This window comes from Diadema setosum, chromosome 16 (genome assembly GCF_964275005.1).
Source record: "Diadema setosum chromosome 16, eeDiaSeto1, whole genome shotgun sequence".
NCBI lineage: Eukaryota > Metazoa > Echinodermata > Echinoidea > Diadematoida > Diadematidae > Diadema > Diadema setosum.
In genome coordinates this window covers 701,540-726,826 of record NC_092700.1, presented here as the reverse complement: position 1 = coordinate 726,826, position 25,287 = coordinate 701,540, and the positions used below count along the sequence as shown (strand labels likewise).

Here is a 25,287-nt window from a genome sequence, read left to right as displayed (position 1 = left end):
GTAAAAGCAATAGGCTGAGTTAATTTCATTTTTGATGATTTAAATTCAGAAATAGGGAATTATGTATGCTTACCTCAGATTGCTATCAATTCAAAAGTACGAAATTGTGTGTACTGACCAGAAATGTAACCGTAATGTATCATGATGTACTTAATGATTGTTCCTTCCTGTTTTCCAGGGCTTTTCGCGACTATAATGCTTCATTACTAAATGAGCAAACTACGAAAACATCGTTTGTCTGCTGCCCTCATAGTTATTTTGTCCTACCCACGACATTTACTCCCCAATTTTAGGTCAAAATTCTCATCATTTGAAACAGCTTTTAATTGCACCTTTTATTAAGAGGGTTTACATAGTTTCCAAATATAATGCTATTGATTCAGTAAATGCAAAAAGGCCAGTTTTAGTTCAGTTTCAACTTCAGTCTGATTTTAGTTCTAAATATTTCAACAGTCAAGTACAAGATAACATGACGGATACCCCCCCCCAATAATATGACCCTATTGACAGCAGAACATCAAATTTATTATCAACGACGACTGATCCATCGAACAATATATCGAAAGGGAACATGCAGCAGAATGTTGTGTGAAAATGTGCTTGGGTCTTTCAATGGTACTGAGTTATTAGAAAATGTGTATTGACATTTTTGTTACATTCGCGATGATTATGAATTGCGATTCGAGTAAGTTAAAACACAAATTAATCATTCTGTTGTGTGAGACATAATTATTATCAATTTCATCTGTATAATAACAATGTGACCGTGAATCACAAAACCGACAAAAAGTCGAGCGCCCTGATATAAATTGTATATATATATATATATATGTATATACATATATATGTCTATTATGTTGAAGCAGGTAAGGAGATGCCCTCACCGACACAAGTGGTCCACACCAACCACTTCCGCCCTATCCAACTACTTCCAATCTCCGCTCGCGGCCTACCATTGCTCCCAACTATACACTCCCGGATGTACACCACAATCAACGCACTCCAACAACAATAGAGCACCTGGATTCTGGGTCTCATCAACAACCGCAACCTTACGCAACACTTCGCACACCAGCAGACGACGCCAGCAGTCAGCTCGCTTCTGCCGACGATCTCCACGTAGATCCGCATTCTATACATGATACAGATCGCCTCCTCCCAGGTTACGCCTCACATCTGACGAAGGACAGTCATTCTGCCCGAAACGTCAAGTTCTCCGAGTATCTTATACAGTGGACCCCCGTTATAACGAAGTCCTCGGGACCGGCAGTTTTCTTTCGTTTTATATAATCATATCGAAATTTTGTTATAACCGAACAAGTAAACAATGCAAATACGCGGTGTTGTTAACGTTGCGGCCTGGATCTTTACTTCGTCGTAACCGGAATTTCGTTATAATCATGTTCGGTATGACGGGAGTGCACTATCGTTATTCTTAAAACTAGAGTTCTCGCTTAATTAGTGCTCTTGCTCAATCATTATTTTTCACTCCACTTCTTTCTCTCTCTCTCTATACTGTAGTCTGTTTCTCCTCCAGTATCTTTTTTATTTCTTGCTTCCTTACAACCCAACCAAAACGGTCCTTTTCAGAACCACCTTATTATTACAGTTTCTTTACAGGTTAATTCTGCGGTGTCTCCTCCCTCTCATGACTATACTTTAAAGGGATGGTACAGTTTCGGTTGAGAGGGACTTCACTTTTCCTGCATTTTTTGATGATGATTTCCTTTCTTTGTTTTGTTTAGATAATGAGAAACTTCTTATGAAATATGGAAGAATGTACGATTCTTTGAAGAAATCAAAGCTTATTTGATGAAAATTGGTAATCAAATGACTGAGATATCCAAAACAAAGCGATCCTAATAAAAGATGGGATCCACCTTTTATTAGGACCGCTTTGTTTTTCTTTGTTTTTGTATATCTCAGCCATTTCAAAAACGCCTTCTCTTTCTACTAGCTTTCATTCATTTTTTTTTTCTCTCTCTTTCCTTTGTCTTACTCTATAATAGTCTCATCTCTCCTAGACTTACCTCTTTCCTTCCCGATTTATTCCTCCATTCGTCGTTTTGATTTCGCGTTCCATAGTCCACATCGTTCACCGACTTCGTTTATCCCCCTAATTGGTTTCATGAACCTTCACTTCTCTCTCCTATCTTCATGATTTTCCAACCTTCAAGTTCTCCCTGTACCCCTTCTTTCCATTCGACCTCTTTCCTCCAATGTCCGGTTTAACCTTTCAACCTGATTTTCACTCTATTCTCCCTTGCGACTCTCTACATGACATTGTATATCCCCCTTTCTCCCGTCTCCACTATAATTATGTAACTTCAACTTCCAGCTCGCTTCTGCCCCCCCCCCCACTTGTCACTATTTTCTTCCTTACACGCTCCCTATGCCGCTTCTTTCCTCAGCTTTCCTCTCTCTGAGCTCTTTTTTTTTTCTTTTTTCTTTTTTTTTTTGCCGAGCGACGATCCTGCAAAGGACTACGTACGCAATAAATGATTGAAATTGAAATTGAAATTGATCTAGTTTATTGCCATAAAAACATACAGACGGGTGAAAAGTCCGAAGACTTATAATTCCCGTTTACAAGATACAAATTGTACATTGTAAATACCGTATAATAAAGATGACTTATAATAATACAATGCATAGAATCTCATTTAAAAAGATTAAAATAATAATGGATCGCTACAAACTTTGTTTTTGTCAATCTTTTATTTTTCTTTCTTCCACAAAATAAAACAAATAAAAAAAATAAATTCATGACAAGATAACCCAACAAATGTCATTATAACAACATAGTAGACCGGGGGCCCAGAAGATTTATTCAGCTGAAAAGGGTCACACACTTTTTGATGGTCTCATCATTAGGATGTGGCCAAGGGTCAATAAAATGAATTGCTGGCAAGTCACATCCTGTACCGTAAGCCTAGGGGCCACAAAAAGGGGCTCCGAAAAATGCATTTATTCAGGGGGTCATGGACAAAAGTTGGTGGATATTGTTCCTTTGGGTGTACTGTACCTATCATGAAAACAGCAATGCCAGCTATTCTGTACGGGGCCCCAGACAGTAGCCCCAAAGGGCCCCACCCAAATGGTGTTATTCAGCTGAAAAGGGTCACGGCTACTTTCTTTTGCAATGGAAGTAGTTCCCATCAGAGATATCCAAAACACCAATGCCAGCTATTTTATCCTGTACGGGGCCCCAGACAGTAGCCCCAAAGTGCCCCCCCCCCTCCCCCCTCCCCCCCCCCCCCACATTGATTTTATTCAGCTGAAAAGGGTCACGGCTAATTTCTTTTGCAATGGAAGAAGTACCCATCAGAGATATCCAAAACACCAAGGCCAGTTACTTTATCCTGCACGGGGCCCCAGACAGTAGCCCGAAAGTGCCTCCCCCTCCCCCCTCCCCCCTCCCCACACACACACATTGGTTTTATTCAGCTGAAAAGGGTCACGGCTAATTTCTTTTGCACTGGAAGAAGTATATCAGAGATATCCAAAACACCAAAGCCAGTTATTTTTTCCTGTACGGGTCCCCAGACAGTAGCCACAAAGTGCCCCACCCATATACTGTTAATCAGCTGGAAATGGTCTTGACAAATTTGTTTGCAAAGGAATTACTACCTACTGAACAGAGATATCCCAAACACCAAAGCAAATCGTCTTATCCTCTACGGGGCCCTATATAGGATAAAGTAGCCCAGAAATACCACCTCATACGATTTTTTTTTTTAAAGAGCTGAAAAGAGTCATGACTAATTTCTTTTGCAATGGAATTAGTACACAACAGCGGATATAATGAATAAACCCAGTTATTTTATCCTGTAATGGGGCCTTAGTATTGTGGTCCAGATTCCCCCCCCCCCCCGCACATAATACGATCTTATGTAGCTGAAAACAGCCATGGCTAATTTCTTTTGAGATGGAAGTAGGCCCTGAATAGTACACACCAGATATATACACAAAACACCAATGCATTTGCGTGTGTGTGTATGTCAGACTATGCTTAAATACAGTACATGCGTACTTCTTGAGAGACACTCCAGTACAAATCAGTTTCGTGCTTGTGAAATCATAAACGTGTCAGCTGTATCGATGGCATTTAATGGTGTAGTGCGAACCAGGCACAAACCATCAGACTGTAACCGAAGCTGTCGTATTCGGGTGGTCAATGGATATCCTGACGTTCAAATGGACGAAGATATCGCCATGACATCTTCCAAATTATTCAAAACTATCTTGGAAATATCAGAACAAGGATTAGACCCCTGTAATGTCCCATTAAAAAAAAAAAAAATCGTTTTTTTTTAAATTCTCTGAAACTTAAGGACGTGCAATCATTCATGCCCGTCATGATATATACGAACATACTGTTTTTATCCCCTCACAATTTTTGTGTGCGCTATATACGATGACGAGCTTTTCTTGATACGTGTAATTCAATACTCGTTACCTTAAAGACAGTATTTCCTAGTTGTCTTGTATTTCTCTTTCACAAGCTCGCTCATTAGATGCGTCGCGCATTCGTCATAATTAATGGCCCTTTTTTTTTTTTTTTTTGCTCCAAGAGCTAGAAGGTTGTTCAACTAATCTCTCTTCATCTTTAAAACCTATATTACGTTTATTAAAAAACAAAAGTACATTTCAAATTGCCACAGGTATGTGTCAGTGGCAGATCGGGGGGGGGGGGGGGAGGCGCACCGGGCGCCCCCTCTTTATTTTTGGTTAAAACAAAAGAAATAAAATGCAAAAAAAAAATGGGGGGGGGGGACATGTACCCCCTTAATTTTGCAAAGGCGCATTCCCTCTACGGAATTAATGAATCCGCCCCTGTGTGTCAATGCAATCCTTGCCAGACTAATATTATCATACAGCGGAATTCAGTCAAGACATGGAGATGTTTTTTTTTTTAAAAGACCTCACTACGCTACTCAAGAACAACATGGGAAATTTGAAGACATAGGCCTACTTTCCACTTGCAGAAGAAGAGAGAGCTCGTTGATGAGGACTACAATATTGTACTGCATATCAGGTCGCAAAGGTGTCACAAAAGAAGTTGATAGAGCAACGTCATGCGAGACAAAAATTATGTAACACTAATTCGTGTACAAGAGCCTCCTTAATATAGCTGGAGATATGTCTCTTCCTACATGAGAAGGTCCCATCTCGCTGTGTTCGGAAGTGTCATTCTAACGTGTCTATCTGGTAAATTTTCGGTATGAAATTATTACGTTAGCATATTTCCATTATGCAGTACAATGTATGTTGTTATATTACACTATGAGACTAAAATGACGCCAAAATCGTGTTTACATAATTTGATACTTTAAAAACACATTTTGTGACATGAGTTGCTCTGATGCTTATCTATACGTTTGAAGCTTTTCCTATGCGAAATGAATGTCAAAACCACAGAAAATGATTAATAGAAGGCTAAGACTCATGATGTAAGTGAAGAGACTGCAATTGAGTTGCAAGTATCAGCAAGTAGTAGTGATTAAAATCAGCACCTGAAGTTGGAGTAGATCTCTCAATAGTTTTTAACAGGAAATCCGTGCTCTTGGGTACAAGCCTTTCCATAGTTTGAAACAAATCATGCTTTTGTTTTTGTTTTTACGACAAGGCAGTAACAACGAGTTAAAAGCAAATATGATTATGCATGTAGATGCATTGTATGAACGAAGTAGAAAAAAAAAGTTATGTAGATTTATTTTTGTTTTTCTAAGTACGTACAATGTATATAAATGTGGGACAATTTGTGTGAGAAAAGTCCGATTCTGAGTTTCAAAAAATGGTACAATTCAAAACAGCTTTACACATATGGACATGAACTCTACTTTGAATAGATTGTGATTATTTATGAGTATTATTATCATTATCATTCTTTAGTTGACTAATATACAGACAATACCATACAAAAGTAGAAAATACAATACAAATACATGTAGACTACGTGATCAGTAATGCATACATTCAATTAGTTATACATGCAAACAACAAATATGAACAACACTTCGTTTATATTTTGCCATATATTGTACCACAATGTAAACCAGCCATGTTTCCCTGTAAATCCCTGTTAATGATAAGTAGGCCTATAGGTGATCTCCGTTACGCTGAATTTTTACCGATTTCACATTATCGTCGAAATTGTGTTCTTTTCCAGTAACAAATCATACTGCAAGATAATCAGAAGTGTCATCAATGATGAATAAAATTTAGCGCACATTATACCACATAATAAAACTTGCATTATAACATATGCCTTATTGATGATATGGATACCAACACTGTGTCGTAAGCTTGTAACAATTGATACTATGAAATAAATGTGTAACTGTTTAAAAAAGAAAAAAGTACATAGGTAACTCTATTTCCATATCCAAAAGTGGATATAAACATATAGTAGAACAGCTCTGATATGGTATTTGAAAAAAAAAATGGATATAAGAATACAATGGCCTTTGCCTATACAAAGTGATTTACACATTGTGCGGCGCAAGTAAATAACTCATTGTTATGAAGGGACTGTGAGATGGGAGTATTAGAAAAGATTGAGAACGGCTGTTTCCGTCACATCTTTTTTTATATATATATAAAAAAAAAATCAAAAAATTACTTATTCCGTTGTTTTACGTGTTTAGTTCGGATGCTGTGATGTATGCTCTACGTAGTATCTTAGGATGTGCATACTTTTGCTGCAGCATGACCAATGTCAATAATATCATGCACGAAAGCAAGATATGAGGGGTGAAGGTTGAGGTGTAAATTTTTTTCAATTTGTCTCCCTCTACAAAAATGAAATTATTTTGTACGATCGCAACTGCTGATCTATAGGAGAGAATGACCATGATGACAGGCTCGAGTCCCTTGGTTACTTCTTTCAGACATGTTTGTCAAATTATAGACCAGCAGGGAAACAATTTGAAGAAAATTCACATCTCAATATCATTCACGTCATGTCTTTATAACGGAGTTGGTGTTTGGTTAGATCTTGTTTTTCCGAATTTTTGCATATGCTATATAGAAGTCGGGTTCCTGCATTGTAAATCCCAGCAGAAGTGAACATTGCGTAGAAGAGTATTTAGGCCTATAGGACGTTTAATGTGCTTTAGAGGAATTCAACATTGGCTGCATGAATTATGATAAGGGTATCAAACACCGTTCCTATATCCACGAAGACCATGATGCCTAGTTATTTTCGTCTTCCTTGATGTTGAAGTATGCCAGCTGATTGTCGTCATCGCTCTGGTTGCCGTCATCGCTCTGGTTGCCGGCATCGTCGTCGTTTGGCGCTGAGAGGTTGTTGACCTGTTCCTCCAGGTCACTCAGGTCAAGGTCTCGGATCGTGAATGGCACCTCTTTCCATTTCTTTAAGAGCATCTTGCGTCCCTGTTGGTTTATCAATGTGAAGTTCTTGACAGCAATGAGAGGCAGTTTATGTCCTCTGCAGACCACCATGGTCCCCCATTTCTTTTGGCACTTGCCGCAGAAGATCTCCTGACGGTGTTCCATTCCGTCGAGAATCTTCACCTTCTCATAATCCTTACGCTGGATGCACTGAAGGAATTGATCGTTGCAGACCACGTGATGGGTACCTCTGAATGATCTAATGTCATCAGAAGTGCAAGCCATGGTCAAACACTTGATGCAGTGGAACTTGATGGACATATCGACTCGCCTAGCAGTCTTGGCTTCCAGACTTTTCTTTTTCATCAAGCGTTCCTTCTGGTCTTCTCTCTGCTCCTCTCGTATCTAAGAGAGACAAGACACAATTACGGTTAGAAATAACATCAGACTATATACATGCTTTCGAGGACTCGCTCGCACTATCCGATAGCTTTGGAAATATTAATGCAGTTTAAATTTAGGTATACATAGTTTTGTGAAGGCGTTCGTTTGTTATTTCTTAATTTCTATAGGGTTTTACTGTGACAATAGGGCCAGACCATGACAGTGGTCCATGACATCGTTATTCCGAAGTGATTGCCATGATAACTCTAAAAAGTCCTCATCATTACGACCCTACGAATGTGTATGGGCGAATGACTATCGATTGAGCTGAAAGGAACACCAATTTACAGTGGGGTAAATGGTAAATTAGTAACATGTGCCGTCATTTTTGCTAAAATTATATATACATATATAATTTACATAATATATACATATTTATATATATACATATACATAACTCTCTCTCTCTTTCTCTCTCTCTCTCTATCATTATACATATCCGTTGGATATACATGTACTAGTATAGTTTGTTGAGGATTGATCGCCCTGCAGCGTGAAACCGTCGGTATATAGCGGATAAGACGCCAAAGCACAGGTATGCCTATAGGCCCTACAGATATCGAATCTATGATTGTTGTGTGTGTGCGTGCTTGCGTATGTGTTTAAAAGCCACAATGGGGGAAGGGGTAGAGAGAGTTAGTATAGATGAGGAAAGCATGTATAGTTGTATTGCGTAGCATATAGAGACTTCATGTAGGTCTACGTGAATGGAAATGTATATGTTTATTCCTTCATTACTGGAGGCAAAACGACGCAAAGTATTAACACGTGGCCTGTTTCCGAAATAAATTCTATACCCATTAATACGCTGTCCTGCATCATTTTTACAGGATTTCCATTAATTTTGATTTTCAACAGAGAGTGTGCTTATAAGAAAGAAGTTGGTCTAACAAAAGATGCTTTGGTATCTTTAAATCCGTTCGGCTACATGATACTTTAACCTCCGACAACTGTTCATATTCTTATCATTCGGATGAATCATTCTGTATCATTATGTCTCTACCCTATCACCATGAATGTTATCTATATGATATCTGGCCTGTCTTCGTAGGATATGACATTTGTTCACACATCGATATAACACTGTCACTATACCTTTTGTCTGAATTTCAAAATAAAGTTTGAAATTTGAAACTGTCGATTTACTTTCATGTAGCAGGTTAGCGACTGTTGACAAAAATAAAGAAGAAATTAATCCTTTGGTAAAATCTTGCTGCGCCCGTTTGCATCCAATAGTCTTATTGGCCACTTTTCTCAAAATAATCATAGCTGCCGGTTTTATGTCATTTTCGTTTTTAGTTGTCTTATCATGTCTTATTTTCATAAAGAGTATAATTTTGTAGTTTATCCGTTCTTTTGTAAATTTTCTTTTGAGCAAGACCCATACGAGAACGCAACCGATATGAAAACATATATATTTTGCGTTATCTACAACATACACTTAAATTTGAGAGGAGCAGTCAAGCGGGAAGGGGAAAGGGAGGTGAGAACAAACAGAGTAAGTGAGCGAGATAAAGAGAGAACTTACCCGCCTGGCTAACACTTTCCGATCCATTTTGGCCAGGTTCTGAACCGACTCTTTCATCATGGCGACCCGCATGATGTTTTGTAGTTCCCGATACTCAAGCTGGAGATCAGCATTGACTACAAGGTACGACTTGCCGTTGAACGCTCGACTTCGACCTGTGGGTCACATGTTCAGAATTCGGAGAAATTATATACGTATCACCAAAAGAAAACAAAAACCTACAAAAACCAAAGTGACGTCAACGGATTTTATCTATTATTGCCTTCAAATAAATTGTTCTACATATACTGTGTATTGAACCAGGCCTACGTGTATATTCAGTCATTTTGATGTACATTATACACTTTTTATAAGCCTATGGATTTAATGGTGGGAGCTAAGTGATTTCGGTGAAGTTTACTATGATTTCACGTTTTTCATTTTCTTTTTGAAAAGGCATGCCAAAATTTTCTACAAACTTGGCAGGTATGTTCGCCATCACTTGGCCATTGTGATAGAATATACAAATAGATACGATTCACCCCCTTGACCACGCCCCTCCCCAGTTTGCTATATATGTATGCTTTTCTTCTTCACCTATGTGCAGGTCATAGTCTGCAGGAATGCGTGGAAGGTTAACTTGCGATGCTCAGGTGAGCGCTAGACACCCATGTCTCTTGTTTTGTAAACGATCAATAGAACACTTGTGAGGTGATGATGTAATCAGCTCACCAATTTGCGCATTTATACTGCTCGAGAACTTTTTTGACATAAATATTAGAATCTTTAGAATATCGCAACTTCCTTATTTTCAATCTGAATTTGAAAAAAAAATTGTCATGCTTTTGCTTTTAAATTGCTTGCATTTTTTAAAGTTATTTCAGGTCCAAAATTGTCCTTTAACGTTTTCAAAAATGATTCAATGCAAGTTAAGTTCGTGTTAGGATAGATTCTTAGATTGCAATTTTCTTTTTTCAATTTCAATAACAGCAAACAAACGAACAAACAAACAAACAAACCACAAGAAAAAACAAACAAACAAACAAACGTGGCGCATATTTGGAGGCATGTCCGTCGAATTGGCACTGATAGGTTTTATAGAAGCAGTCAATGGTCCACGGGCAGCGGAATGGGGGGGGGGGGGGCAAAAATGGCTTTCAGAGTGCCGAAGATCCGGAACAGCAACATCAACAACAAAATAATAGTGTAGAACCAAATTACTTGCCAACCACGATCGTTGAAGAAAGACTGATTATGAATCGATTATCCTGATAACATGCAATTACAATCACAACGCGAAAGAAAAAAAAAATGGAAGAAGTCATTTAAGTTTCCATTCTGAAACGCATTCAATCACAAATTTTTACGATCGTATCTCGAGTCGTCCAATTACCCTTTGTCTGCACGTGTCCTACGTCACTGGTCACGTAGTTGTATCTGACTACAACGTTGCACTTCTGGATATCGAGACCTTCTTCTGCTACTGACGTAGAAACGACGATTTTCTTTTCTCCTTCACTGAACATCTTGAGCAATTCAGCCTGTGCGTTAGAAGTCATTCCTGTTGGAAAGACAAACAGACAAAACGACGTGGTCTACAGAAGTACCTGTAGGAAGCCTAGAGCAGTAATGACAGCAAGAAAGTATGATATAAAATGAATATGAAAGTTTTTGAAATTTATTTTCAGAAAGTTAAGAAAGGAGAGAAAAAAAATCAAAGCAGATCAGTCCAGGGTGTATTGTACGGTTTAGCAATTTTAGTGAGGAGTGACATGAGGAGAACATATACAGAAATTGTAAACATTAACCTTTAGAATGTAAATATTTTTAGCTCACTCATAAGAATTCAAATATACCGTGCAGTATTTCTCCGAGTTGTCTGCCGTACTTCGCTATGAAATGGGAGTAGCCTGCGTGTTTTCGACAAGGATTACTAACATGCGAAAGTACTAAGTGTAATATGATGTCCCGAAATAGTGACCACTTTTGTTTGTCCATAATATGTGCGGTTAACGAGAATGAATCTGATGTGCTTTAATAAGAGAACATGATTACGCACCTTGATCACCACTTCCGATAAGGAAACCAGCCTTGAACTGCTGCAAGAACGGTTCTTCATTCAGCCATTTGACCAGAGCCATAGCTGACTGGCGAGTCTTGGTGAAGATGATGGTCAGAGATTCCGGCTCAAGGCGGTATTCGTGCTTTAGCCTTCTCCCCAGCTCGGCCAGCACGGGGTTGCTGCTGCTGCTCTGACGCAGCTCGGAATACTGCCGCAATTCGGGGAGAGCGTCTGTGAAAAATAATAACTCTGTGAAACCTCATTTACTTTGCTGAAAAAAAAGGCTGAGGGATAACACCAAATTATACATAAACAGGCAAAACACAGACACACAGACATGTGACACACACGCACACACACGCACAAACTCACACACATTCAAGAATCCATTGTTGTCATATTACCTTAGAAAAATAGTAATAGTGAACTGTCTTTCCACACCGAACTTCCCATATCACAATTCTCTCGAATAATTATGATATCATATAACATTCTGGCTGTAGAAAATGCCAACCTCTATATATGGCTTCTTTGTAGCAATTGTTGCAGTATACAAACAACAAAGAGCAAAATAGAGTACTACTAGTAAACCTTAAATCTTAGCTGGTCTTTTGTTCTTGTTATCTTCGTAATTATCTTTATTGGCTTAATTATCTGTACAGTACTATACATTGTGACTATACAACATGATGGAAACTTCAAAATGATGTGGGTCCTACCTCTAAACTGCTTGGCTAGAATCACATCAGTCAGGCCCGAAGCTATTTCTCGTTCTGAAGTGGCTAGGAACTCCTCCATGTAGTCAATGGCGTCAGTGGTACGCACATCACGGTTAATGAACAGGCAGTTGTTGTATTTCTGTATATACCATGTGCACAAATGACAAACCTTTAATATTCAAGATACAAATGACAAACCTTTAATATTCAAGATGATAATTATCATCACAGAGTGAAGTCAAGTCACAATCTTTCTCATTTCATTAGTTTTGTCCATACATTAAGGAGCTTTTCCCGACATAAAAGTGAGTGAATTAAAGCGAATCTTGATGGGAATACAAAAATTCTGCCCCTGCAATATCAATAGATTGACACGGAAGCACGCAACTTTGTCATCCTTGATGTAATAATTATTATAAACGCAATAACTACATTCATCATAGGCTATCTGCAGGTGACGAAGTTGAAATACATGTGATAGCACATGCATCAACACGTAACCCATGTTGGTATATCGGTGTATTGGTAAATTGGTGTGATGTTGGTATATTGGTAAATAATTGGTATAATGTTGGTATATTGGTATGTTGGGCCCTATATTGGTATATTGGTATATTGGTACGTTTGGCATGTTGGTACGTTGGTATATTTTGGTATGCTGGTATGTTGGCATATTGGTACATTGGTGTTTTGGTATATTGTTGGACATCGTAATGTGAGGTAGAGATTTCTTCCTTATATTAATTGAGAGTTTATGGGATCTTTTTTGTTTTGTTTAGTTTAGTTTTTTCATTCCATTAAACAACAGGAGTTGAAAATTTCCAGTACTTTTTGTCAAAAACAACAGCTACACAATGTATTTCATTTATTGACAAATTGCCCTACATCGACCTAAATAAGCGATGAATTGACTACTGATCAATTCAGTGCTTATTTACGTCGATGTATAGGGCAATTTGTCAATCAGTTGCAATGAAAACATCTCGACAGAAGAATTTCATGAATTTGAATATTTCATTTATGTTGTGTTCGCGTGCTAAAAACAGAGATTATGTACTGGATTAAACGTCAACTACAAGTTTATACAATAGGCCTACATGTAATTCTTTCTCTCGGTGTTTTTTTTTTTTTCAAGCAGCATCATTGCTTTAAAAGTCTGAAGAAATTTTCTCACCCTGAGGAACTCTACGTAGGTGAGAAGTTTCTGACACTCTTCGCCATCGTTCACTCGAAGTCTGATTTGCTTGGTGAAATCGACCACCCAGTTCTCGTAGTGTGGCTGGCCTCGCTTTGAGCGTGCTGTTGTCGAGGTGCTGTCAGCAGTCAGAAGTCGCGAGCCCTCTACGGTAGCCATCAAGGAAATACACATTTTCAAAGGATCAGTCAAGTGGCGTCAACGAAACCTATATTCTGCTACATTGTGTACCAGTATACCTTGTGAGACGAGGGACCTTCCGGTTTAAGTGTACAAAATTACATGTTGGCCTACTATTTATCACTGGAAATATTCATTTGAAGTTTCTGACATCCAGCTTTGCACCACAATGATTCCTGCTTGTGAGAGTGTCTTACATTTTATTTTATTTCATTCATTCATTCATTCATTCATTCATTCATTCATTCATTCATTCATTCATTCATTCTTTCATTCATTTCATTTAACCACGGTACTAACATCAGCCACGGCTGTTTTTCAGTCAGTCCGTGCAATAAAAACAAGTATACATAACGGGATTCATCATCATAGATACAAAGCAAATATAAACTACATAAAACTACACAAGTCCATCAACATAATATCGTAGGCAAGACACAAAACAGGCAAGACTATCAAATTACAAAATAGAATAACATTTCCATTAAAATCATAAAATTCTTAAAATGATTAATTAAATAATTACTTGCTTAATAAAAACAATAAAATAAGATAAAACACAAAATTACCGAAATAATATCTAACACACACAGTAAAACTATTGATAACAGATTGCTGTAAAACGTACACTGCACATCCCCTCTAACTACCCTAACCTACGCATATACACACACACACACACACACAACTGCAACCCACCCGCCCCTGCATATATATTCAAAACAAATAAAACATATAATCACAAATATTATCTGAACACAAAAAATTCCTTTGCTCTTGCTAAAACACTTTCATCCTCATTTACTCGCCTTTTAAACTCACCCAAATTTGCTACCTTAATATCATCTCTCAAATTATTCCACAGTTTTGTCCCATAATAAGAAATACTCCTTCGTTTCAACTCCGTGCGAATCCGTTCTTCTGAGTTTATACAATAAAATACCATGGTGGACAGTATCGAAGGCTTTTTTTTTTCAAATCTAAGGTCACCATTCCTACCAATCTGCCCTCGTCTATAGAATCTGACCAGTTTGCCGTCACGTTCAATAGAGCTGTTTCAGTCGAATGTTTCGGTCTAAAGCCAAACTGACTTTCACTCAATATAGATTCTTCAATCAAATATCTGTAAAACTGGTTACATACTAATTTCTCCATAATCTTAGCAAAAATGGGTAAAACAGATATAGGTCTATAATTCCCGATGTCACTCTTATCCCCTCCTTTGTGGATCGGGGTTACCCGTGACAATTTCCATTCTCTGGGAAATGAGCCATGCATTATGGACATATCGAAAATGTGAGTAAGAGGTCTGACAATGTAACTTGCTACGGGCTTTATTAGGGATGCTGGGATTGTGTCTAAACCACTTGATTTATTTTCCTGTAAACCATTCAACATATCCAACACTTCTTGTTCAGTTATTTCTTTGAAATCAAATTCATTATTACTCTCGTTTTCTTCTTCATCATCATCTTCATTATCATCATCATTATTGTAGCCATCATTCATTTCTTCTCCTTACATAATTACTTGATTAATAAAAACCTTCAAGTCTGAACTGAAGACTTATCTTTTCCAGCAACTTTGTGGATGATGTTTGACACTTTGTGGGAGCTGGGCGCCTTTGAATGTTTCAACATATAAATGGCGCTATATAAATGCTGTTTCATCATCATCATCATCATCCTTCATGTCTGCTGTGAAAATCATCATCGGTTGAGATAGTTTCCTGTATTTGTTTGCCTATGTTTGTAAAATATAAATTCATCTTTTCTGCTATCACATTTTTTTCATCAATTTCAATTCCATTTTCCCCAATCTGATTAATGGCACAAGTTTTGTTTTTCTGTGGGAGTATACGGCTGTACATACTCTGTGGGAGTACATACTGCAGTGCTTACATTTCATTTCATTACGGAGATAAAATTATGTGAATAGTATCACAGACTTTGCAATAGATATTCTCGACAAAAAGGTAACATTGTTCCCGTATTACAGCCTCCTTTATCATTACTATGTAGGCCTAATATGCCTCCCTAGAAATAGCATGGTGAATGATTACAACTCTCGTTACGGTAACCGCGAGAATTCAAATGACACTGTACTCAAATATTACTCTATAGTATCGTTACGACACGTGTTCTGTTTCAGTATGCATAAAGTCAATATAAGCCTTGTGTCTTACTTCTCCGTTAAATCCGGTTTGTACAAGACCAGTACGTAATAGGGCGTACTCCTGTTATAACGAACATGGATATAACGAAATTTTGGCTACAACGGAGCAGAATTCAGGGGCCAGAATTATCAGTTACATATCTTCATACATTTTATTTTTGTCAGATATACAGGAATTTTGATATAAACGAAAGAAAACTACCAGTCCCTAGGACTTCATTATAACGACAGTCGCCTGTACATTAAAGCTGACCTTCCGATTCAGCAATCCTGTTCTCGATGTCAGCCATGATGTCAGAAATTTTCCTGAAGAAAGGATCTCTGCCGGAGCGTCCTGGAACTATCCTCTGAACTGTAATAGATACAGATTAAAAGAAAACCAATTAGCGGCATTCTCGTTCATGTATGATCGCTAGGACACGATAGGATAGAATTTGACCAGTAGTTTCCAAACATGCGAAAAACAAAAGAAGCAAAGCAAATTGTATGCATGGTATGAAAGTCCTGTAGTTTCAGACAGGGTACACGAACTTGAAAGTTACCAGTAGTAAGTCATTTAAACCAAGATTCGTCGATTTTTACTTTTTTTGTTCTACATACTGTCTATTTGTTGTTTGTTTCACTGCGGGTCAAAATAACTAATTCTTTTTCTGCTGCGACGACACATTCCTGTGCAGATTAACGTGAAGAGAGACGAGAGAGGAAGAAATAGGATTAGGCGCTTGATTTGACAGTTTGTGATGTCTACATGTTATGAAAGCCTTTTTTACACTTTCATTCATTCATTCATTCATTTATTTCCATATCAAAACTTAACATCTACAAATATCAAAACACAATTGCCTTGGTACATTTACACATTTTGAATGGAGGGATCATAGAAAGCACACACGAGGCTTGTTGGAAATGATCCCCTACAAACAATTATCAATACATTTCCACTAAACAATTATTACACAAATTCAATTGATAAAACAAAGGTCAAAGATACAATGAAAAGAGAAGAAAAGAGGCAGAGGTGGAAACTATGCATACTTATACTTACAGTTTCAGATACATTTCATCAAAAATATATTTTTTATAAAGCCTTTTAAATTGACGTAAGGTCTTACTACTCTTGACTGTTGGAGGAAGAGTATTCCAAAGAATAGGGACATGGTAAAAAAATGGAGGATTGGGTTTTTGAAATCCGGTTTAATGGTGTGTGAAAATTTAGAGCATTCCTGGTAATTGTGTATAGAACAATTCAAAGTGAAATGGTTGTGAAATACTTCAGAAAGAACATTGTTGGAAACTTTAAAAATAAAAATCATACTTTCCAAAGAAATAAATTCTTGAACAGGTAAAATTTTCATCGTAAGAAATAATGGCTTACTGGGAGCTAAATATGAAGAGTTAGTTATCAAACGAATACTGCGTCTCTGTAATTTATGAATACGATCAATATTTTTCTTTGTAGTAAAACCCCAAACAATACTACAATATTTTATGTGAACTGAAACAAACGAATAATACAGCATCTTTAAAATATTTTGTGGAAGAAATTGTAATTTGTACAGAACACCAATACTTTTCGATATTGTTGAACATATATGATTCACATGAGAATTCCAGGATAATTTATCATCAATCACACTCAATAAAAGCACCCCAAAATTGTGTTTCTTAACCCCGTATTTTCTCTGACCCAGGACTATCGTTAGTCCCGTACCAATTTTTTTCAGCTTTTTACACTCCCCAATAAATCCCGTACTAAGCTCTTGTCCTGGGCTAAGGAGAAAACTGATCTTTTTACACTCGTATTTCTTAGTCCCGTACTTTCTTTCCAAACCACATGAATATTCATGATTACGCTGTGTACTGTACAAGTACACGCACGCACCGGCAGTACTTGATTACCTCGTTTCTGATTGGTCAGTGGGGGTCGGACTTCGTCTCCGTCGCTTAGCCCCGGATTATTTTTTCGTTCTGTTTACACTCGCTTGCTTGGCACCGCATTTGCGGGGTTAGCACCGCAATTTGGGGTGCTAACGCTGCTTTTTTGCAGGGTCAGATAGTACGGGATTATCGGTGGCGCTAGCCCACTTTGGCAAAAACAAGCGTAAACAGAAACTGGGCTAAGGAAAGTCCGGTACCAACGGTGGGGCTGAGGGGCCTTAGCCCCACCGTTGGTACTTGACTAAGCAAAATTTTGCAAGTGTAAAAAGCCCTGAATTGTGGTCAGTGGGCATCAGACGAGTGTGCATAAATCGAATGGGTGTCAGTGGCTGGTTATATCGTTATGCTACTTGTATTTATTTTTTTCCGTGTACACAGCACGACGGTTGAACATAATATTCAAGTTCATCTTTCTAAGTAAACATGATTTTCACCAAGCAAATATTCATGTTGCAATATTCTCACACGATAAGCATCGCGTTAATTTAAATTTAACTAAATCTGTTTCAAGATCAGAAGAATGTGAATTACAAGTGACGAATGTCACGTATTCAGACTACGATCAGTATCGGGTATAGCCTTTCGCCAAGGTCCTCTCGCCGTATGGTAGTAAGAGAATGTGGGCGAACGAAGCGATCACAGCTGAGTTGGACAGCCTATCGCTGTCGCGCTCGGCTGGGCTCGCTTCGCTCGCCCGTTATGGCCATCATACATCAAGAGGTCCTTGACAAAAGGCTACATATGCCAAAAAAAATTCAATCTTGCGTGAATACTCAATCTTGAGTGATACAAGCCATTAAAACCAAAACGACGACAATAACAACAACGTAATTACTCAGTTCTGAGTGATACACGCCATTAAAACCAAAACAACAACAACAACAACAAAGTATGGGTGAAGGGCCCTAGAGGGCGCCCTACTCACTTTGTCTTGGACCTTCGTCTTGCTCATCGAAAGTCACCTCGTTAGTTTCTTGAGGTATAATGGCGTCCAGGTTGGCGCACAGCTTTATGATATGCTCTTCTGCTTCCTTCAGGTTCTTTGCGTTTCCAACACCAGGAGAAGCCGTTAGGCCTAGAATCTGGCCACGATAAGAATGTTTCATAAGACTGAAATAAGATTCATTTCAATTAAATTAATTTAAATTAAATTAAATTCATCTTGGATTTATGCTTCTTCCACAGACCATGGTATCAAAAGAAAGTACGAATGGGTACAGTCGATCGTACCAGCACACGAGCGAAATAAATCAGTCAGTTGGACGTTTTCTTTGCAATTTCCCATAACATTACAGTGGACCTTCATAGTTCGAGATAATCTATACAAGCATCAGATAAACAAAATGGTGACAGTCTCATTAAAATCGATCATAGACTATGAAAGTTAAGGAATTTTTGGTTCAAGTGTCATATTTGATTGAATAGAAGTTTATATACCCTGTATAAAATGCAAGTTTTCTATAGCTGATAGTGATGCTGTATAAAATGTCAAAATAACCACAATCTGAAATACAGCAGTATGGCAAGTAAAAAACTCTCAACGTCTTTTTCCTTCTTTATCTCTCGTTTGACAGGAACTGACCTGAGGTCTTTGAGCCGTCGGTTGATTCAGTTTCAGGTCACGGTAAAGAGCCATGAGCACATTGTACGGGTTCAATTTCTGCAGAATGTCAAAACATTGATAGAAATGATCGGACATTGGAAACCAGTTTACATTGACTGATCGGACGACGGTTAACAGATTATGTTAAGTGATACAAAAACAATCGATCAGAAGTGAAATGTTAAACTTCGTTTTGGTAGTCTTGTTTAGTTGAACTCTGCGACAAGCCTGGAAAAACACACATTAAAGACGAAGTAGGTGGGGCTTTTTGGTTTTCTCTTTTAACCAGATGAACAGATGACATACAGATAGAAGAGAGGGCCATTAGGGCCGGCCGAAGAACAATGCTATCACTATAGCGAGGCTGCACTTCTTGGAGGTCACGTAGGAGATGGGCTAGGGATAACGAACCTGACAATGATGGCATTCGTCCAAGACGAGTAGATCGATTTGAGACAGACTGACCCCCGACGTGCTATTCTTCAGTGCGTTGACCAGGATCTGTGCTGTTAGCACGATAATGTCATTGCTGTCAATGACAGTGTCCAGCGGTGCCCCAGCAATCTCTTCCCCACTCACACCGGCCACCCTGCACTTACCACGAAGATACTTGAGACAGCGCTCCTTCTGCTGTGTTACAAGGGGGACCTACAAGAAGAAAGTGTGGAACTTTACTCGAATTGGAAAATGCCTATGAACAAAAGAGCCAATGCTGCACCTCTCTATTGTGCCAATCAATTTTTGTCTGGAGTCAGAATTCACTCATTAGAACTTGAATATACCACTCCATACAACCACTTTTTTTAAGTGCCTCGAATGATTCTGAGTCAGACACGTAGACTTTACTGCCTCATTATGTCTTATTTCATATGATAGATAGTATATTGGTATGAAAACAAAAGAAATGGTAGAGCTCTGTATAATGTATACCCATGTTCCTTACCGCTTCTGACAACGAGATCTATGTGGACAGACGGACGAACGTGTAACCCAAAAGCATAATGCTTCTAGCACCCTTCAGAACACACACACACACACACACACACACACACACACACACACAAATAATAATAATAACTCATTGCTATATGAAGGAGAAAATACGTCATAGGCATGATAGCTAGTGAAAAACAGTATACTGAATTAAGGATAGACATAAATCTATGCTTATGTTCGCTACATTATGCGAGTGGATTTTTGTAATAATTGATCTAATTACATACTTTGTTCACAACAAAGACTGTCTTCTTGTTTCCATGACTGCTGCTCGCACCAAGTTCACTGTCTGACGAATGTAAAAACAGTCGCTGGATCACAGCAATGGCAACTTCAGTCTTGCCCTTGCCCGTCGGGAGTACAACCAGTGAGTTCTCACCACGAAGAGATTGAGCCGCGACCTTCTCCTGGTAAGGCCTCAGTATGAGTTCCTGGGGTCCCTCATTGACAGCAGTGTCCACATCCACTGTCTTCTCGTCAACTACCTCTTCTGTCTCGGTTGTTTCCATGGGGATTTCTTCATCTGCTGTGCAAGAAATGTGAATTGATATGATTAGATTCGATTATAATTACAAAAGCTTTGCTGGTTTCTGCATAATCATGATGCACAAAAACGAATTTATCTTTCCGTTAATCTCAAGTTTATACTACAATTACAAGAACAATGCGAAACAATCGACGCTTTATCATATGACAGAACGGCAACAACATTTATTTTTTCCGTTTGAAATGCTTACAGTCCTATAGTATAGATAATCCAATCATTGTTTACAATGTCCGAAGTACTTGCTGGTGACTTGCTCAAAAGAAGAGATATAGGAAAGAACGAAAGGAAAAGATTTTCCGACTTCGTTAAAAAAAAAGATAAAGGGAAGGAGTGATTTTTGCGTCTGTGCTGTGTGCTCTTTCTTGGCAAATTTGATACCAATCTATTCACCACTACGCACCCATGATAACTTGTACCAAAGTGTGTATATTCATCCCTCTGAAAATAGATTTAGGATAGCATTTGTCAATACCCCTTGATCTGGTTGGTATAACCGCACAGTCCATCATAGCTGGCACCTCAAAAGTGTAAATTGTTGTAAGACTATTTCGCAAAAATATAACCATGTGATTCAAACCATTCGCGTGAAACAAATTCTAACTTGTCGCATAATTCATCTTGGAAGTGCGCACAGAATAATTACTGCAGGATCACTAGTTAGTTAGCAAACATGACAAAAAAAGAAGGTCTAATTAACAGTTTGCCAAGAAAGTGGAAAACGTACGCGAGGATTCTGTTGCCACACTCATATAAAGTGTAATAACCTCGGGAAGAAATCAGGAAGAAAAAGTGATAAAGTGAAGGTTAAGTATTAAAAAATTGCGATGGCTTTACTTTGATCAGAGTCTGTATCCTCTATCCCAAGAGCAAAGTTCTTCATCTGAAGTAGCTCTCGAGCGAGATCCTTTGACCCACTCTCATCAAGTCCCTTCACAAGGCGGTCAAAGAAATCTTCGTCTTTTCGCTGAAGTCTCAACATGAGCTCCGTGCAGGCAGCAATAGGTCCGTAGTTCTCATTCTAACATTCGTTGAGAAAAGTGACGGGAGAACAAAATTACTTTTGTATTCTTAATGATGTTTGTGTCTGATGTGACATTGAATGAAGAGAAGTTTGCAGAATTCAATATGTAACATGATTAATATATGTATATATACATATACATAACAAAGAGTAGAGGCAGGAGTGGAACCACTACAGTTAAACATCTACAAAGAGAGCAATAAACAGAGAGAGAGAGAGAGAGAGAGAGAGAGGAAAAATAAATAAAATAGCTAATCATCTTTAATGGCCCCAAACTTTGGAATTCTGTAAATACTGACATACAACGAAAATCCAGTGGATGTTCCAAACAAAGTCAAACTTTGTGACAACTCATAAAAATTCCAGCCATTATTTTGCAGAAAGGGCTAGCAAATCAATAGGTTATCGTTCACGGAAGCATAATTATTTTCACTCTTTGTGCATGTGCGTTCCCAAATGATGGTATATCTATAGAACTCAGTAATAACAATTCCACAGGGTTTACCAGACCCCCTTTTTAATCCTTGAACATAGCAGTAACTCAGAATATTCAGAGTCTGAGGGAAAATGATAGGTCTATAAAAATATAAAAACGTATACATTTCGTACTTTCAATCAGGTTTTCTATTCACATGCCTTTTTAATGAGCAGAGCAAATGCAAAATAATGTAAAGACTGTAAATTGTGGTGCGCGGTAACAAAAAGGAGTTACGAAGACATTCACGATAGTTACAAAAAGAAAATAAGTAATTGATGCGGAGAACCAGAACAGTCCGCGTTATGTAATGTAATAGCAGTTAGAGAGTTGCATATTTGCGCATTCATGACTACTTAAGAATATCAAATTAACATTCATTAACATTCAATTTTTTGCAGTAAATCATCGCAGATGTTTTATGTATGTGCCCTATTCATCTTCATAAGCATCCATGATAAGTTGAGAGATGAAAAATATCATTTCTTCTCAGATATGTTAAGATTATGTTGTGCTGAAAGCCCGCTGAAACTTATTTTTTTGTTTCTCTTTTCTGCAGATGGCATAGTGTTACCTTTCGTCGAATTCTTTCGATGTCATTTGAATTCAAACAGGATCCTTCTAGATGCTTCATTACTCTCATTGTGCTCATGTCTTTCAGCTTATCCAGGTAAACCTTCATGAGGTACTGGTAGTTTTCTCTTCTCTTCGAGGTCAAATTCGATGTCCCTTCAAGATGGTGGCGAAGATATTCATTATCTGGGAGGGGAAGCATCACGTAGCCATGGTGACAGATGAATCGAATGGATCGACATGTTTTCAAAGCATTAGTCACATAATTTTTCTAGAATGATTTATCATCCATAATTACTGCTTATGCGTGTTGAGGTAAGTATTGTCATCGTATTTGCGCTAACTGTTTACATTATTTTCGTAAGAATTCCTTGTGTTGATATAACACACCTTAAAAGGGCATTCCAGACGATTCATGTAATTTCATACATTTCGCATACATAAATTGATTGTTGCATGTATAGATTTGTGGAATCTATTGTGATCCTTGAGGCGATAAACCATTTGAAAAACCCTAAATATGATTCACTGCAACAAGGATGATGACATAGGGAGCTCACATATTCCAGTAATATATCAGCGTCATTCCATTACAATACCAGTTGCTGAACAAGATCACTTGTACAAAATTTATGCATGCTTTCTTCTTTTGTTCTGCTTCCTTGAGCACGTAACCATGTATGCTTATGTGAAGCTGCTATGTCATCATCCGCATTTACTGTGATTTGTTATGGTTCTTTTTTAAACATTGTTATTCCTCATCCCAATTACTTTCAATTCTAAAACTCTGTACGAAGTATGATATTATTTATAGACGTTCAGATGCAAAAGTCTAAAACAATGATTTAAGTCAAGCGCAAGATGCATGTTATGTCACACGAATCTTTTTCTTTCACCATTTATTTTTCATATCATTCTTCTTCTTTTTTTAATTTTACCATTATGTACTCCAAATTGCGGTAATATAATATATATACAAGCACACCTAATCATATTCGAAGAGACGAGTCCTTATTCAAAGGATATAAACACATAAGATTGTCATGATGCTGAGAATTGCAAGAGAAGTATAAGTGCCCGCAGTTAGTGACTTCATGGTTAGTGGTTTTGAAACGGCTGAGATATTTAAAAACATAGTAAAACAACGTGGTCCTAATAATAGGTGGGACCCATCTTTTATTGGGAAATCTTTGTTTTACGAACATCTCAGCCATTTTGGTACCAAATTCATCAAATAACCTTTGAATTTCTCCTAAACCCTTATGGAACAGTCATAGTGTTGCCACATAATAAAACACACTGTGATTCACAGTGTGATACACAGTGTGTTGTGTCACACTATGGTTACCTGTGAAATTTGGACATGAGTTGTGGTAATGCTGTGTTATTATCACACTGTGGAAAATCACAGGGTAGATACTGCGGTAGGTAACACAGTATGTCAAACTGAGACATCCCATACTGTGTTATCTACCACGGTCTTTCACTCTGTTTTATCAACCACAGGAGAAAAAAAAAATCTGGGACAATCAATATCCATATACATGTATATCAAAAATTACCTAATAGGCGAGTGATGAATTTCAGGAAAAACATGTCCCTACCTGTACAACCTGTCCTTCTCCTAATATATAACCTATAAAACAATTGAGTATATGAATATAAGAACGACCCAAGTCCAATTTTTGGCCAAATTCAGTTTTTCATGGGAAATTGTAACTTATGCATGGACTCATCTTGTGTGTAAATGATAAATCCTAATTACCCCCGGAAGTGCCTGAAATGAATGAGTTAAATCTTATATTAATGTAAGAATGAAGGACTTGGGTCATTCTTACATTCATATAATAGCGCCCTCTCTCATCCTTCTCCCATCTCTATAGCAGAATATCATGTATATGAATCAAAGAACGACCCAAGTCCATATGAATCAAAGAACGACCCAAGTCCACCACACAAAATGGCCTCTCCACAATTAATGTAAATGTTAATTGTCATAATAATATATGTTCTAATTTGTATATACAATGTTGCCTTCCCATCACAGTTAAATAGAATATTATTGGACAAATAAAAAAAATATGAAGTTTTTTTTAGTTTACTCGAAATGATCCTCCATGGACTTGGGTTGTTCTTATATTCATATACTCAATTCCTTGTATTTGATACGGTCTACTACCATTCTATTCCTAAATAGATCTATGATAATCATCCTATTCCTAAGTTAGTCATCGGGTGTATCAGTACTCATATATACATGTATAAGCCATCTATTCGTAATGCATTAAGGCATGGTTACTAACTAGACAATCCTTTATTATCAAGATATGAAATAATTACACTTTCATAACAAAATTTATGACATTGGGAATATCATAACATTATTAGACAATCTTTGATAAAGTTCAAAGTAAATCCCATCATAAATGATATTAAATTAGAAGTGTTTTATGTATTTTCGAAAATTTTGGTTGCTTTTTATGAACATTTATGAGC

General features: G+C 37.7%; 1 protein-coding gene across 1 annotated transcript in view; it reads right to left on the bottom strand.

Moving 5' to 3' along the window:
* Positions 1-7,197: 7,197 nt before the first annotated feature.
* Positions 7,198-25,287, bottom strand: part of LOC140239467 (ATP-dependent RNA helicase DHX58-like) — a 28,659-nt gene continuing 10,569 nt past the window's right edge. Inside the window, exons 3-15 of the mRNA XM_072319301.1 lie at positions 22,793-22,977; positions 21,557-21,740; positions 20,403-20,701; positions 19,591-19,827; positions 19,159-19,236; positions 18,502-18,658; positions 15,892-15,990; positions 13,263-13,429; positions 12,089-12,227; positions 11,367-11,600; positions 10,701-10,868; positions 9,329-9,483; positions 7,198-7,761 (exon numbers count right to left, since the gene is read on the bottom strand). Coding sequence (XP_072175402.1) covers positions 7,198-7,761; positions 9,329-9,483; positions 10,701-10,868; positions 11,367-11,600; positions 12,089-12,227; positions 13,263-13,429; positions 15,892-15,990; positions 18,502-18,658; positions 19,159-19,236; positions 19,591-19,827; positions 20,403-20,701; positions 21,557-21,740; positions 22,793-22,977 — 2,666 coding nt within the window. The remainder of the gene's footprint in view (positions 7,762-9,328; positions 9,484-10,700; positions 10,869-11,366; positions 11,601-12,088; positions 12,228-13,262; positions 13,430-15,891; positions 15,991-18,501; positions 18,659-19,158; positions 19,237-19,590; positions 19,828-20,402; positions 20,702-21,556; positions 21,741-22,792; positions 22,978-25,287) is intronic.